The 17,738-nt window shown below is 39.0% G+C and overlaps 1 protein-coding gene across 1 annotated transcript; it reads right to left on the bottom strand.

The window, feature by feature from the left end:
• Window positions 1-45: 45 nt before the first annotated feature.
• On the bottom strand, window positions 46-17,521 carry LOC118747977 (LIM homeobox transcription factor 1-beta). Its single transcript, XM_036482218.1, has 4 exons — window positions 16,462-17,521; window positions 1,399-1,597; window positions 608-1,275; window positions 46-526 (listed from the first exon to the last, which is right to left on the bottom strand). Exons 1-4 carry the CDS (start codon window positions 17,129-17,131, stop codon window positions 279-281), a joined length of 1,785 nt encoding a protein of 594 aa, XP_036338111.1. The 5' UTR covers window positions 17,132-17,521; the 3' UTR covers window positions 46-278.
• Window positions 17,522-17,738: the final 217 nt, after the last annotated feature.

Here is a 17,738-nt window from a genome sequence, read left to right as displayed (position 1 = left end):
ATATATCTATATATCTACATATGTATATGTATGTATATGTGTGTATGTTTTCATGTATGTGTATGTATAGTACATATAAATAATTAATTGCCTCTTGATTTTTTATTTTTTTGTTTTTTTGGGAGAAACTGGCGCTGTCCGCACTTTCATCCTTGGCACGCAGCCCAAAGTCAATTTGTCGCTCACATACTTTCTCCGCACCGTTCCCAACGTCCCCAAACGTGTCTTAATACTAATAAATTCGTATCCTGGATTCCATACCGGCCAATCTACCACACCTACTGGTCCACATTAAAGTAAGAATTCTGCATCAAGTACAGCTTGTCGATCGGGTTGACGAGACTCGTGCTGAGATTGGCGATGATGTCGTGTGGGTTGGAATGTTGATTGCCCGATGAGCCCGTGGACTGCAGCTCCAGGTTGTTCAGCGAAAGCGAATCGGTATCGTCGTCTAATTGATCGAAGTTACTGCCATCCAATGACAGATCTGAGCTGCAGAAACTGTCATTTGAATTTGGAGGATAATCTGTAAGGGGAGAAACAAAACAAAAAAAAAAAAAGATTTACAAATGTGTTCCAATAGTTTGCCATAACTCTGGGGGCCTACCATCAGGGGAGAATGGTAGATTAGGATTAAGTGGTTGGCTGCCAAAACCGCTGTCACCCAAACTCAAGTAAGCACTTTCCACACCCGAAATGCCACACTCCTGCTTAATCTCCTTTTCATCCTTATTCGCATCCTTTTCATCGCCGCTGCGCGAATTGACTGTACCGCCACTGCCACCGCTTGCGCCACCACCGTTTTTCGCTTTTCGCTGAATCTTCTTCATTTTGGCGCGCTGATTTTGAAACCACACCTGCACCACGCGCACCGAAAGGCCCGTGTCCTTCGCCAGAGCTTCCCTCACCTTGCGACAGGGCTTCGGCGATTGGTCGAAAGAAGCCTTGAACTGTTTTCGCTGCTGTGACGTCAATATTGTGCGAGGACGTTTTGGACCGCGACGTCCGTCCCGAGGCCGCATCATATCGTCATCGTCTAGGCCCACATAGCCACAGTGTTGGGCTGTAGCCAGAAATATTTCCTTTTCGAGGTCATGTCGACAGCAAAATAACTGGCCATCACGCAACAAAAACTGTTCGCCCTTCTGCAGCGGCAGTCGACAGATGTAGCAGATGAAACAAGGCAGGTGGAAAATGAAAGATGGAATCGGCCGCATGACCATTTCATGAGGCAGGATCGGGTGGCAACATCCAGTGCATTTGATGCTGAACAATCTATGTTAGAGAAGAGGGAAATACCGGTTTTTTCAAATGTATATGTAGTATATGTATGTATGTATTAAGTTTATGTAATAGGACTATTTGCAGAATTTGATTAAGCAACTCAATTTTACCTACCGATCGTAATCGAGTTTGCAGTAAAGCTTTGAATTGCGTACGTAACAGGTATTGAATAACTGTATGCCACAGTAGCAACACGACAAACAGTGTTCATGCCAATTCGATTCGCCGACATTCATGAGATACCGATCGTAGATCTTTTGTCCGCAACCCTCACAGATTTCGTAATTCTTTTCGCACTTCACCTGTCCGACATCTGCAAACAAAGGAAGAAAATATATTTTTAAGGACAACATCTAAATTTGATTGGTAGAATGACTTTTGCTATAGCTAAAGGCAACACTAAAGACAAAAATAAATAAATGTTTTGAGATCCATTAGGAAATCACAATAGCCCTTCGCAAAAAAAAATTTGTTGCTGCGAGGAGTTCAATGGAAGCTTTAGTCGTGAATTGGGAGTCTCTTCAAGTGGTACGATTATCCTGGCAGTGTTTTTATACGAGTATTAGAGCGATAACGCCATTAACGTAGAGCTATATTTTGTTTATTACTAGCACATACATACATACATATGTACGTACATGTCTACGTACGTATACATAGAACTGAAGATAACACACCTAAAAGTTACATAGAGCCATAAAAGCAGAACCCTCCTCACCAAATTATAAACAAAAATTGCTTATTCCAATATTAAAGTGAAACCTCTCGTAGTCGAACGCGGGCGATTCTTTCCGCTTTTGAGAGCTGTTCGGCTGTGGCAGTTGACAAACAAAACTTAAAAATGCAATTGTGTGAAAAAAATTTAAATTGTTTATGCATAAGGCCCTATACCTCGGTCGTGCGTAGCGTAATTGCCCAAAAGCAATAGGTTTTTTATTTGACTTCTATTTACTGGCTACTGACTTAGAATATATATATATATATTTTACGACGTAGGGCTGGCTAATGGAGAGTTAGTTCTTTTAAACAGGCAAGATTGAAGTTTTATCCTTAGACTTTTAGTCGGGGATGGAAAATAATCATTATTTTTTAAATTTTAGCCAAAAAATCAACAAGTTGTAATCGTCGTAAAGCAGTTTCAACTAAACTCTCGTATTTGTGTTCGTACGTCCTACTGTAATTTACAATGGGTTTTATTTTTCGAGTTTAATCAATAAAGTTTTCATTTTTCGCTCAAAGGTAATTATTACTATGGAGTTTCATTTTTCCACTTAAAATAATGATCTTTCAAAAAAAAAATTCAAAAGCTACACCAGCGTGATTTCCGTCGAATCCTTTTCAGAGGTAGCGACAGCCTAATAAAAGGAATAAGTCCCAAAATTTTCAGGTCAAAATTTCAGTAAAGTTCCGTCTGTATGGCCCCTTCAATTTTATAAATAATCATTATTATCTCTGAGCGAAAAAATAAAAATCATAAAATAATCATTATTTATGATTAAAAAAAAAACGGCCTCAAGCTCAATAAAAATTGTTGAATATAATTGTTATAAGGCCATAAAATAACAAAAAACAATCATTTCCGTTGAGCGAAAAATATAAAAATCAATAATAATTATTATTTTTGAGCGGAAAATATAAAAATCGTAAAATAATGATTAAATGCTGATTTAAATTATTTTACTCATAATGATTACAGTCCCTGCTTTTAGCTGATTATGGAAGGAGTTGAAGTTGTGCGGAAGAGGAGATTTTACTATGCACACGTGCTCCGTCTACAGAAGGTGAAAAGTTTACACACATCTGAGCGGGTTAGACACTATCAATTTATGTCAAACCATAAATTTACTTTCATATTTGCGAGAAAAAATGTGAAATACATACAGTGTTGTGCGGAAAAAACATCCGGATGCCGATTTTGAACCCATAATTTTTTTAACAGTAGCAGTAGCAGCCTTGACAGATATTTTAGGAAAAAACCGGAGTTAGAAAGATGCGGCATTTCTGATGCTCGGCGCAAAACGGCAAATCTGTACAAATATGGGCTCCCCACCTCCATCCCAGATATGTGTGTGTGTCATTGGTACGCAGACGGGTCAAGTATGGAAAATAAAAAGAAAGAAAAAGGATGGAAAAAACTGCCGGTTGACCTATAGATATTAAGTTAGAAGTGTTGGTAATCCTGCCCTGTACCAGGGTGAACGTTGGAAATTATGTAGCGCAAAAAATAAAATGACAATCTCACAGAGCTGAAGGATGGAAATAACGGTAAATTACTACCAAAAGTTACTAAGCTTCAAATCGGACAGAATAGCTGCCGTCACATACATATGTAATTCCGAGATGGACATACCAAGTTCATAGTAATAATGTACACTAAAGAGCAAAATAGTACTCACCGCACCTACGGTTACGGTAAACAGAAGCATAATGAAAATTTTTACTATATTTTTATTTCTAAAATTTCGTGGTTTTATTTTTGAAAGCTGGTATTTTTTCTTGCGTGTGATAAACAATTTTTTAGTGAATCGTAGAACAAACAGACCCCGAAAACATGTCTTTTTGATATGCTTCATTATATTCATACTTATGAATGTTCACTTTTGCTCTATAGTGTAGCTAAAAACAAGTGAATGTTTTATATTTATTTATAACTCGATACACTAAAACTTTCATAGATATACATATATACATACATATTTACATATGGCAGGGCCCTTGCCATCCTTGACTGTGGAGTGTCAAATTGTCGATGGAAATTGTATTCAATATCTGCCAAAGCGCCTATTAGACACATTAGCTGTTCGATAACAGGTTATCTGCGATAATATGAATAAATATGACAGAGAGATATAAAACAAATACTGTCGGTTGACAGCATGACAGTGGGGTACTCGAATTATGATAAATTGCTTATCTGGGTATAATTTGACTGACTAGGGACATGCGAGGACTAACATTGTACATACGATTGGCAATGAGTAACTACTTATCTACGATTTAGAAAACAGTCAATTCAAATAAGTAGGTGCACATTGCACACACATATGTATGTATGTATGTATGTAGGTATTTATTTCTAAATTGCAATTGACTGCTGTTTAATGAAAATAATTTTGTCTTTTTGCTTAGGTGTGGACTTATAAAAAATTAGCAATCCACGAAAAAGCTTTTACTGCGTGTTGTACAAAAAAAAAAAATATATATTAGATACATTTTAGATGTCATACATTTTTTTGTAATGACTTTTGCCAAAAACTTTAAAATCAAAACTTTTCGGAACGAATTCTAAGGGTCTAGGGAAAATTATTTTCTACTTTTGAGTCAACGTGGTATATTAATAAGTTGTTTTATTTCAGTTTTATCACTTTTTAGACCTATCTAAGACCAATGGCAAAGATCACGCAGTGTGCCTTAGTTGAAACCTTTTATAGCAAACTTTTACTATCGTTAATACTTTTACCATACTGCAAAGTTTTGACTGAAATCAGGACATCATTAAGGTGAAGTTCTTGTTTCGCCAGGAGATATTCAATTATACTTGGCAGCATTTCCTCAGAATAAAGTTAAAGCTCGGTAGACAATTCACAGTGGAACAATAAGCCATCAAACCAAGTCCAAACGGTAGTGTCCATGGGCTATAGCCCCCTTAATAAAACCCATCACAATTTTTTTTTACACACCTGCTCTCTGAGATCACTCTTCAACAATCCGACATACGCGAGCAGTGGAACCACATGTTCCGATCATTAACTACCGCCGCCGAAGAATTAGTTGGACTTCAGCGAGCCCGAAAGCACAGGAATGTCAAGAAGCGGCAGAGAAAAAAGACGCCGCCTATAGGGCCACGCTGCGATCGGGCGCAACGCGAGCCATGTGGGAACTGAAAAAGGAAGCGAGACGTATTTGCCGCAATAAGAAGAGAGAGGCCAAAATACGTGAGTGCGAAGAGCTTTAGATGCTAGCCGACAGGAAGAACGCTCGAAAATTCTACCAGAGGGTTAGGCGACTTACGGAAACCAATATAGATCAGGTATTCACAATACGGCAAATCTTGGAAAAGACCCCCGAGAAAAGGATCGACATTCACCACCTATTTGTCGACTTTAAAGCCGCTTTTGACAGCACTAAAAGGAGTTGCCAATACGCCGATATGTCTGAATTTGGCATCCCCTCAAAACTCATACGGCTGTGTAAAATGACATTGAGCAATACCACCAGCTCCGTCAGAATTGCGAAAGACCTCTCCGAGCCGTTCGCCACTAAACGGGGTTGCAGACAGGGCGACTCCCTTTCCTGTGACTTCTTTAATCTGATGTTGGGGAAGATAATAAGAGCCGCAGAACTGAACCACTCAGGAACAATTTACTACAAGCGCGTGCAATTGCTGGCTTATGCCGATGACATCGATGTCATGGTATCAGAAACCGCGAAGTCTGTTCTGCCTTTCCCAAGTTGGATAAGGAAGCAAAGCGAATGTGTCTGGTAGTAAAGGAGGACAAGACGAAGTATCTCCTGTCATCAATGACAGTTATAATTTCGAGAAAGTAAAGAATTTCGTTTACTTGGGAACCAGCATTAATACCGATAATAATGTCAGCATGGAAATCCAAAGCAGAACTTCTCTTGCCAACAAGTGCTACTTTGGACTGAGTAGGCAATTCAGTAGTAAAACCCTCTCTCGACGTATGAAAACCACGCTCTATACTCCTACACTCATCATGCCCGTGTTGGTATATGGCGCAGAAGCATGGACAATGACAACATCCGATGAGGTGGCTCTTGGAGTGTTCGAGAGAAAGATTTTGCGGAAGATTTACGGACCTTTACGCGTTCGCGACGGCGAGTACCGCAGACGGTGGAACGATGAGCTGTATGAGCTTTACAACGACGTGGACATAATGCAGCGAATTAAAATACAGCGGCTCCGCTTACTTGGCCATGTCGTTCGAATGGACACCGACGCTCCAGCTCTGAAAGTATTCAACTCGGAACCCGCTGGTGGTAGCAGAGGAGGAGAGAGGCCCCCACTGCGATGGAAAGATCAGGTGGAGAAGGATTTGGCTTTACTTGGCGTTTCCAATTGGCGTCAGTTGGCACAGATAAGAAACGACTGGCGTGCTTTGCTGAACTCGGCCAAAATCGCTTAGGCGGCTACAGCGCCAAATAAGAAGAAGAAGTCTTATACGGGTATTATTGGAGATATAAATTAGTCCCCGACTCATCTCTAACAGATACAATTAACGATTTTTTACCACGTTTATATGATGCTTCAATTCCTTCTAAGTCAAAGCATATCATATGGACAAACACATATGTATAAACACATTCTCTAATCGAATTTAAACTTTTCACATGATTTTTATATTTTTTTCTGTTTTTGGTTTTTGATCATTACGAAAAAGCATCTGTGAAGTGAGGAACTAAATCAAATGACGAAGAAGATTGATTCTAGTTGAACATTTGAAGACACATTTGCAAATCGGCTGTAGCTGAGTTTGCAGAGATGCTTACGGGTTCAAATCTCGGCAGAGGCAACGTGTTAAAATGATAATACAAATTTGCGTTTTGTATCTCCGAATTATGAAAAAGCATCTGTGAAGTGGAGAACATGATTTATTATTATTATTAATTTAATTTAGTAAAATTTTGTATTACATTTTGCCGTATGTCATACAACAATTTCACCAAAGATAATCATTCATAAACTCCAAAATAATAACGAAATATAGAAGTAAAATACATTAAGAAATTAGTAAACAAGTAACATTCTCCGAGACTTGGAGAAAATTTATCGTGGCGTGTTTGATAAATTGAATTCAAAAACTTCAATCACGATTTCTCAAAAGTCGTTTAATGTAATTTATGCGGGAGTCGATTCTTGGGCTGTAGAGAATGCCAGGTTTCTATGCCGTCAGACAAAACATATTAAAAAGTTTCTTATTGTTTCTGATTTTCGTTTTATTTCTCTGAACTAATACTAACTACTTTTTTATTGGTCCCCCATTGCATTTTTCGGGGTTTTTTAGCGGACCTATAAATTAAAGTTGCGATGAAAACATGGTTAAATAAATAATATTATATTATTATTGGGTATCTCCTGCAGATAAACAGAGTTTTCCGATATAAAAATAAAAAATTGTTTTTCCCCCATATAAAATACATGGAAAACTTTGGGCGCTTTGAGCGACCTCTAAAAATTTTTCAATTTCAAAATAAAACAAGTAAGAGCAGCGCTGTCTTCGGCTATGCCGAAGGATTCATACCTTTCATGAACATCTGCAAATTTTACTTTGACAGATTACTGCTTTTGAATACATCTGCATACATCGATAGAGGAGTTACATACTTATATAAAAAATCGCATCTAAACAATCAGAGGTATGGAAGATATACTTTATATGACACCAATCTAAGTGATTTTCACCGCTATGTGATCGGTATGTAAACCGGTAACACAATTTATTGGGTTTAGTTTCGTACATAAAGGAGATATATGGCAAAAACTGGTATCTTTACAATCAGTGCTATAGGAGATAAAGCTTATACAGCATAGATTTTGACGATTTTCTCAGTAGACTTTGTATTATTATTTATAAAATATCTTACGAAATTTATCGGTTTTAGCTGTATAAATAAAGGAGTTTTACAGTAAAATCCCATATCTGAACAATCAGATGTATGGAAGATACAGGTTATAGTGACCCGATCCTTGTTATTTTCATTGTAAGTATTCTGTTGATAATGAGTGAAAACAGCGCGAAATTTCATGGTCCTAGCTACAGAAATGGATGAATTATAACGAAAAATCTCATATCTGAACAATCAGTTGTATGGGAGCTATAGGTTATAGTTACCCGATCTTTTTAATTTTCACTGTAAGTTTTCTGTTGATAATTATTGAAAACAGTGCGGAATTTCATGTTCCTAGCTATATAAATGGAGGAGTTATAACGCAAAATTTTATATCTGAACAATCAGTTGTATTGGAGCTATAGGTTATAGTGACCCGATCTTTGTAATTTTCACTGTAAGTATTCTGTTGATAATGGGTGGAAGTATTGCAAAATTTCATGTTCGTAGCTGCATAAATGGAGAAGTTATAATGAAAAATCTCATATCTGAACAATCAGTTGTATGGGAGCTATATGTTATAGTGGTCCGATTCTTCCGGTTCCGACAAATGATTAATACATTATAAAAATACACCCACCTACCAAATTTTATCCGGATATCTCGAAAACTGAGAGACTAGATTGCATACAAACAGACAGACAGACGGACAGACGGACAGACGGACAGATGGACAGACGGACATGGCTAAATCAACTCAGCTCGACGTTCTGATCATATAAGTATACATTTTCATGGGTCTATCTCTTTTTGTTCTGGTACTTACAAACATCGGACCAAAGTTATAATACCATTTCATGCTCATGAAAGGTATAAAAATAGGGGTCTATTTTTTCGATATAGAACATAGAGTGCATACAAATTCTGAATTAACTTTTTCACATACATTTCTGGACCACCATAATGTACATACGAGTATGTAATACATAGATATTGGAAACGGCAGGGTTTACGCATCTGCTTTCCCTAAGGAATGTTGACTTCAGGCCAGATCATTAGTGTCCCATACTTATTTTTTGATAAAACCATTTAAAAAAATTCAGCAAATCCATGTTAGAATACCAACTTAGATGGTGGGTGTGAGGTGGTGTCTCCTGCGCTCTCAACTGCTAGATGAATTTGGCAACGGCTTGTCGGGTGCATCCACACACATGTCAACAGGAATATTTGCGGTTAAGCACAACGCTGCGACACTGGATTTGTGTGTGTGTGTGTGTAGTATATAAGTATATAACTGGTAACCCGTGCACTTACAATTTAATATATATTAGAACAAATACATAGATGCATTACTAATTCCATTTTATGGACGTACATACACGCCGATATATGTATACTACTACATACATACATTTACGAAAATGTAGGAGTATTTATTGGGCTGCAGGCAGGCGTTTCTCTGGCGTTCTCGCATTGTTTGCGAATTTTGCAAAATTCTAGGAGTTTATGGGAATGAAATTTAGTAAGAAAAATTTGTGTTTATTTCAAAAATTTGAAGTGGCATTTGATATCAACCAAAGGATGTAAGCACGCACCTGTGTTGAACGAGCATGCACACACATGTACATTCAGACAGGTATGTAAGTAAGTATGAAGCATTTGCTTGCAACGCACGATTTGCTGACTCCTTAAGCAAATACATACATATGTACATACATACATATATATGTTGATGCATGGAAGTATGAAAGCATTTAGTTGCTGTCCAATCGCATCGAGCTATACATAATTGGTGTGTGCGCTTTTCAGGTTCATTGCCGGCATAATTTCGTGGTCAACTTACGTGCGTCGCATTCTACTTTATAACCCACGCGAAAGCGCACACACACACACGCACACCCACCCACCAAATGTACTTGGGAGCCTGCGAATGTGCATTATCTATTTTAGGGATACCCTCCGAGAGCGACAACTTTCAAGTATTTATTTGGGATTTTCCTTTTATTTTCCAATAAAAACAAAAATAAATAGCAAACAAGTGCCCTTACATTGGGCCCAACAGCTGCGTGTGCTGATGGATATTGAATAATATAAACCATTTGTACATTAGGGTGCATCACTCTTCACACAAAGAAAAATCGCTACTGTTTTTCCATCGGAATTATAAAATTTATTACATTTCGATAAAATATTAAGATTAAGATTTTTTATAAATAAAATTATCTACTTTCTAAAAATATTTTTTCCTCAAAAAAAAAACCACCTCAGATGGGAATTATTTTGTACGGTTTCTTTTCTTACTCTGAAAATAGTAGTAGTAATAGAGAAAGTAATATAATGGTAAATAGGGGAATGTTTTACTTTACAATTTTTCAAGCCCGCTAAATTTTTTTAAAAAGACCTAAATGCTATGTTTTTTTATATATATAAAAATTTGGCGGATAGCATCGATAGTGTTCCAACACTATCGGCAAATATCGACAGTCAATACTATCGATAGTTTTCCACCTCTTTAGTTAGGACACAATTGGAAAAGTCGTTAATTCTATTGTCTTCTAATTGTTGTGCGCTGGATTTGGGACCCGCTACGTAAAAACTCCTTCCAGTGAAGAACAAAATCAAAGCCTCGGATGAGACCCCGCTTATGATGACGACCACGGAAAACGTTTAAAGGACTACGATTTGACTACGATGCACCTGAAATTTCCGGACCCTTAATGGGAGGTGCCTCTGCCCGGCAGGTTGATGTTAGACTCCTACCGATTAATCGGCGTCGGCATCGGCCTTTCTTCGCCGATTCTTTGGAATTTCTTTTCATATGTTCAGGTGAAGCGACAGACAACAGCCAACATCAAAAAGCATTTACAGATAGCTCACAAAAATATTTTTTTTTTTGTGATGACGGTGCTTCAAGTTTTTTCCATACAAAAGTATGTTCGAAAATTTCCTTTTATACGGAGGACACTGCCAGCAAAAAAAAATTGCTAAAAATTAACGGGATTTTATAGCAGCTTGAAACTTGCACTTCATAATACTAGAATTAAATGGCCTACAAAACTGCATACCAAATTCTGCTTAAAAAGTTCCAAATTTTGGTGAAAATAACCAGAATTTTTATAATTTTTGTACAAAGTTCGGAATGTGAATTTATATGGTGTTTATTGTATACTAGCTAGAATTTTATAAAAAAATAATAAACATTAATGATGAAATTTTATGTAACTAAATATTTCTTGCTTAGCATCATATAAAAAAGTGTTTTATGTAATGTACATATTATTATATATGTACATATATTTTTACACATACATATGTATGTACAAACATGGGTATGTAATGTTGCATAAAAAGCCTATAAATTTTTTTTTTGTTTTGTTAACTCCGTTAAATTAACTGATTTTACGAATTAATACATTCATTTGCAATTTTTATGGAATCGGCATCGGCATCGGCCTATTCTTTCCACATAAGCCGATTGATCGGCATCGGCAACGGTACCTGAAAAAAAAAATGGAATCGGACTCTAGTTGATGTCCTCGTAAGGACAAACGCTGACATCACCACCATCCAAGAAATGAAGAAATGCGTTGGACGGTGCAAGGCAAGCAATGTCTGGGGCCTTGCGACGTCTACTACAGCTGCCATGTAAATGAGCGCAAATTCGGTGTTGGATTTGTGGTGGTAGAGAGACTCCGTCGCCGAGTACTGTCGTTCACCCCGTTGGACGAGTATCTAGCCACGATCCGCATCAAAGCGAGATTCTTCAGCATCTCGCTCATCTGCGCCCATGCCCCGACGGAAGAGAAGGGCGAGGTATCCAATGATCTCTTCTTGGCGACTTCAATGCCAGGGTGGGCAAGGAAGGGATCCTTGGAACCACCGTCGGAAAATTCAGCCTCCATGACGAAACGGATTGAGGCTGATCGACTTCGCCGGGGCCCGAAACATGGTAGTATGCAGTAAAAGATCCATCAAGCTAAATGGCTGTCTTTGGATCGAGAAACGGGAATCCAAATCGATAAAAATCACGCTTCAGAACGTACCTAAATTATGGAGAGAACACTTCTCCACCCTACTGAAAGGTAGCAGCACGGAAAGAAGTGGAGAAGACGACCCCAAGCCCCCAGTGGATGATGAAGTAGACTGGAATTTAAGTGTGCTCTGCCCAATCTACAAGAAAGTCGACTACTCCATTCGCGCCAACTACCGCGTGCTCAGCCTTCTAAGCATAGGTTACAAGGTCTTATCGAGCGTATTGTGCGAAAGACTGAAGCCCACCGTCAATGAACTGATTGGGCCTTATCAGTGTGGCTTTAGGCCTGGCAAAACCAACATAGGCCAGGTCTTCACAATACGCGCACAATCTTGGAAAAGACCCGCTATAAAAGGATCGAATCTCACCACCTATATGTCGGCTTTAAAGCCGCTTTCGACAGCACTAAAAGGAGTTGCCTATACGCCGCTATGTCTGAATTCGGCATCCGCTCAAAACTCATACGGTTGTGTAAAATGACATTGAGAAATACCACCAGCTCCGTCAGAGTTCGTAAAGACCTCTCCGAGCCGTTTACCACCAAACGGGGCTTCAAACAGGGCGACTCTCTTTCATATGACTTTTTTAATCTGATGTTGGAGAAGATAATAAGAGCTGCAGAACTGAACCGCTCAGGAACAATTTACTACAAGAGCGTGCAATTTTCTGGCTTATGCCGAGGACATCGGCATCATCGGTAACAAAAACCGCGAAGTCTGTTCAGCCTTTTCCAAGTTGGATAGGGAAGCAAAGCGAATGGGTCTGGTGGTAAACGAGGACAAGACGAAGTATCTCCTGTCATCAATGACAGTTATAATTTCGAGAAAGTAAAGAATTTCGTTTACTTGGGAACCAGCATTAACACCGATAATAATATCAGCATGGAACTCCAACGCAGATTCCCTCTTGCCAACAAGTGCTACTTTGGACTGAGTAGGCAATTCAGGAGTAAAGTCCTCTCTCGACGTATGAAAACCACGCTAAGTAACTCATCATGCCCGTGCTGGAATATGGCACAGAAGCATGGAAAATGACAACATCCGATGAGGCGGCTCTTGGAGTGTTGGGGAGAAAGATTTTGCGAAAGATTTGCGGACCTTTACGCGTTGGCGACGGCAAATACCGCAGACAATGGAACGATGAGCTGTATGAGCCTTACAACGACATGGATATAGTGCAGCGAATTAATATACATTAAAAACAGAACCTGGTACGTGACGACGAACGCGCAAGACAACATGGACAACGAACCGGACCTCAGTATTAACATCGGCAAACGCAAGGACGGCCGCTGTATTGCAATGGTTTGCAGTGCGCGCTACCATTCCGAGGGACCTAGGTTCAAGCCCGGTTCAACCCAACATCAAAAAATAAAAAAAACAAAGAAAAATTTTCTAATAGCGGCCGCCCCTGTGCAGGCAATGGCAAACCTCCGAGTGTATTTCTGCCATGAAGAACAGCTTCTCATAAAAACACTATCACCGTTAAATCCGTAGGTCCCTCCCCTTTGTGCGACAACATCAAGGCGCACGCCACAAAACGGAGGAGCCCGCTCTCTAGTCCTGCGCTAGACCCATGCTAAGAAATAGGTTTGAATAGTAGGCTAGCGACAGAGGCTAAACCCACGGATGCTATCCTTTTGTTGAGGATGCAAACAACTAGCAGGACTGGCAAAGAGGAAAAGGATCTGGCCTCTTCTCTAACAAATTGAAAGTGAGAGAGGTCACCTGGATCATTGAAGCGTTTTATAGTTTAGATATACATATCGCTAGTTTAGAAAGAAAAGTTGCTAAGTCCCATTTTAAAAATTTTACAGGAGAGTAAAAAATTTTCCTATAGCCATTTTCTTTAACTATTTCGCAAGACTTTGAATCAAACATTTTGCGCGTTTAAAGCAAAGCAAAACTCCATAAGAATCAGAAGGATTCGATATTTATTAAAAGATGTCGTATTATTTTGGCCTTATCGGATTTGTGGTGCTTCTTTTGGACTTAGCAAATTTTCCTTTTATTGCTTATGAAGAGGAAAAAAATAAAACAAGTACCTTTATAATTTTCGAAACGATGCGTATTCAATTTCTCTAGCCTCCTATATCAAAATATGAGTTTTCATAAAAAATGGACTTAGCAACTTTTCACTCTAAGCTAGCGATATGTAATTGATATGGCGGCGAAGCTGGTTAGCAATGATCATCGTAACTCCATCTGAAATAGCGTCCGCTCCTATCAGGGCCCTGGGCCAGCAAAGACTAACTGCGTTCAAAAACGCCAAAGACCTCCTACAATCTTTTCGACAGCATAATATTTAATATTAATTGTGTTACGAGACACTGGATGGTAACATGGGAAATGAGGAAGTACACGAGTGCGCGATAGATTTAATGGAATCCGCGATTCCTGTCTTCACGAGTTGAGCAGATAAACAGAGGAGTTAGTTGGCCACTGCTCGATGAAACGAATGTTCGGCTTATCAGCGGAATACTACCAGGATACCGGAAATGGCCGTCTGGTCCGCATCACGATTTCTAGAGAAGCTGTTGAGATGAGGAAGAGATAGAATCCCACCAGCATTTTCTATGAGAGTGTCCCACGCTCCGAAGAAAACGCCCCAAATTTTTGGTGGACCACATCTTAGACAGCTTAGTGAAATTTCCACTAAGGAGCAAATCTCGGGAAACCCTCCTGTACGGCATCGAAGTTGACTCTTTAACCATAGTCCGTCTAACCTAACTTACAGAGCTTGAAAAACAAGAATAAAAGCTGTCCCAGCCCCACTTATCTCAAATTGCCCACCAGTATTCCGAGGAGACTTATACAGGTCTACTCTATTTATATATTAGTTGGACAATATTCTGCATGGTAGCTTAAGAAATTTTAATTAATTTAAATACCAGCAAAACATTTATTACACTGTGCTACAGCCGAAACCAGCCCGGACATTGCTATCATCCAATGCTATCCAGTAGTAAAAATTTGCGTTGGATTCGCAATAGTTAGCTCGTATTTTTATTTTATGGCCTAATAAAGTTTTCATGTGTTAGCCTAAGTAATTTTTTAAAAAGTGGAAAGAATTTTTAAAATAAATGTCCGAGCGAGATTAAAGGTAAAGACGTACATATATAGTAAAATTTCATGGAAAATATTTTCGTAGAACATTTGAACCCATTAGCTTCCGCCTGAAAGCGTAGTTTTTAACCTTTCTTCAAGATACCCCGCAAAAAGCAAATTTGGAAGGTCGTTAGAGGGTTGATATTTTGTAGATTTTTATTTTAATTTTTTAGATACTTTTACGTTTGTGGCATGAGGCTTTTGCCTCAGACGGCCTCTAGTAAAATTCTCCGAAGAATATTTTCTAGAATATATCAATCCTGTAACGAACCTCCTAATTTGCTTTGGCGGGGTTTCTTGAAGTAAGGGTCAAAACGACCCTTTCAGGCGGGAGCTAATGGGTTAAAATATTCTACGAAAATATTTCCCATGAAATTTTAATACATATGTCTTAACCTTTAATTTCGCTCAGAGATTTATTTTAACCATTTTTTCTACTTTTTTGAAAACAACTAAGGCCGGGCCATGAAAACTTTAGTAGGCCATAAAATAACAAGTAATTTTTAGCAAAAAAAAACCGACTTCATGATCCAATGATCGGATCTAAACCAGATTAGTATGGGACCACCTCTGATGCAAAAAGAATTATCGAAATCGGTTGACGTGGTCCAAAGTTGTGCGGTAGCATACATAAAAAAAAATATTCCAACGAACTGATAACCTTCTTCTTTTTTGGAAGTCGGTTAAAAAAATACTAGCAAACTTTTGTAAATCCAACGAGTGCTTTATTAATGGATATGTATACTTTCCCAATATATTAGCCAAATCCGGGCTGATTGGGATTGTCAAAAATTGTCGCACAGTATTATAAAAAATTTTTGGAAAAAAATAGCTAGCTCTTTGAGACATTTGTCCGCTACAAGTTCCCAAAGATTTTAATCAAGCTAAGAGGCCGTCCCAAGTTGTATAACCAGTCCATAGTCATAATACATAATTTTAATTTAGTCGATGCTGTTTAGGCTTTTCTTTAAAATTAAATTTTAAATAAAATTTTGAAGCTAAGCCAAATGCTGAGTGGTTCATATATATATTTTTTCACGTTTAAATCATGCTTTTAAGAGAGTTAGCTACTTTATTTAATATAGTTTTGTAACACACTTTCAATAATGCTTGAATCGAAAACGTTAGGGTAGGACACCCTAGCTAAAACACAGAAGCGATGCAAGGATACAAATCAAAAAATTTTTAAGTTCGCCAGTCACAACAAGTCACAATTTTCGGTAAAATAAAAAAATTACTTGCGATAATTTTTTGGGCACTCATTGTCACACACATACGCACAAATATTAGAAAGAAAAACTAAATTTTTTCTCTTCACTGCAACCTTCACAGCGGATGCTTGAGCAATTTCATAGCTGCAGGTTGCTGAAACTCTTTTCGAAAATTTCTTGGCGCTTTGAAATATGCAAAACTTTTTCGATAGACACGCTTACATGTTTATATGTATGAGTAGATAAGATGCTGTACCTGTTCGACCGTTACAACCGGAATGCAGTTCAGCCGCCGTCGCCATTGCCGTCGGCGGGGTTAAAGATGCCGGCGTTGGGGCCAAAACGGACGCTGGCACCGTCATTAAGGATGACGACGACGACGGGGATGACGAGCACGACGTAGATATGGATGTGGGAATCATTAGAATATGTGCGGAGGTGGCCGACGCGGAGCAGGAGGAGGGGCACGCGGGAACGGATGTTGCAAGTGTTGCACTGGAATTGACTTCGGGGCCTACCAGCACCTTTGGTTTTACGCTTGCGGCCACTGTAAAAGCCGTTGCGGATTCAACCGGTGATGCTGATGTCGATGCCGACGCTGATGCGGATGCGGATGTTGGCGGCGCTGACGCTGAAGTAGCTGCGGTTGTGGGTGTGCTGCTGTTGCTTCTATTAATTGGGGCGCATGCTGCATGCGTCGGAGAGGCAGTCAATTGTTTTTGTTGATGCTGTTGCTGTTGTTGTTGCTGTTGATGCTGATGTTGCTGTTGTCCGCAATTGCTGCTATTTAATCCAGGTGCGTTAATTGCTGACCCAACCGAATTGGGGGCATTGTTAAAGGAACGCGTGCCGCCATGATTCTGATGGTGAGGATAAAAACCAGCGCCACGACATAAATTTGTGGGCATTGGATAGAATTCAAGCATTGTCTATCGCGAATGGCAACTGTTTCTGTTTTCGATTAAGACAACGCGGCTTGTCTTCTTCTTTGTTGCTGGTTGTTTTTTGGAATCACTTTGTTCGTTTTTTGTTTCTTTGTTAATTAAACACTGCTTGGGTGCAATTGTGTTGGGTGGACGAACACTCCCCAAATCGGATTCGTACACATTTTCCACCTTCACTTGGGACACTTTAAGAACTCTCGCGTCGACATGCACTCGAGCGACACTTGCTGTGTTTTATTTATTTATTTACTTATTCTTCTTTTTTACTTTAAAGCACACTTTAGCTATTTATGTATGTACTTATGTTTTGTGTATGTATTTAAGTATTTCGATATTTCGATATTTCACTCCTCTCGGATGCACAACCGTCAACGTCCGCTGTCAGTTCACATGTGAATTGGCAGACGGTGAAATCATAACATTTCACTGCCAAACCAGAGACTGGCTGACTCTCTTTCGCCACCCGTTGGCGTGTTGTCAGCACTGAGTATTCCGCACAATGCAGCATGCGAAAAATGTTAGTGGAGCAACCCTTCGAATGCGCTTCAAAAATGTTTACAAAGCAATGGCCCGTACTCGTTCGTTCAAC

The sequence above is a fragment of the Rhagoletis pomonella genome, unplaced genomic scaffold, assembly GCF_013731165.1.
Source record: "Rhagoletis pomonella isolate Grant_MI unplaced genomic scaffold, Rhpom_1.0 Rhpom_scaffold_00012, whole genome shotgun sequence".
Lineage (NCBI taxonomy): Eukaryota > Metazoa > Arthropoda > Insecta > Diptera > Tephritidae > Rhagoletis > Rhagoletis pomonella.
Note: the sequence above shows the minus strand (reverse complement) of the source record. Positions and strands in the feature narration are given on the sequence as shown.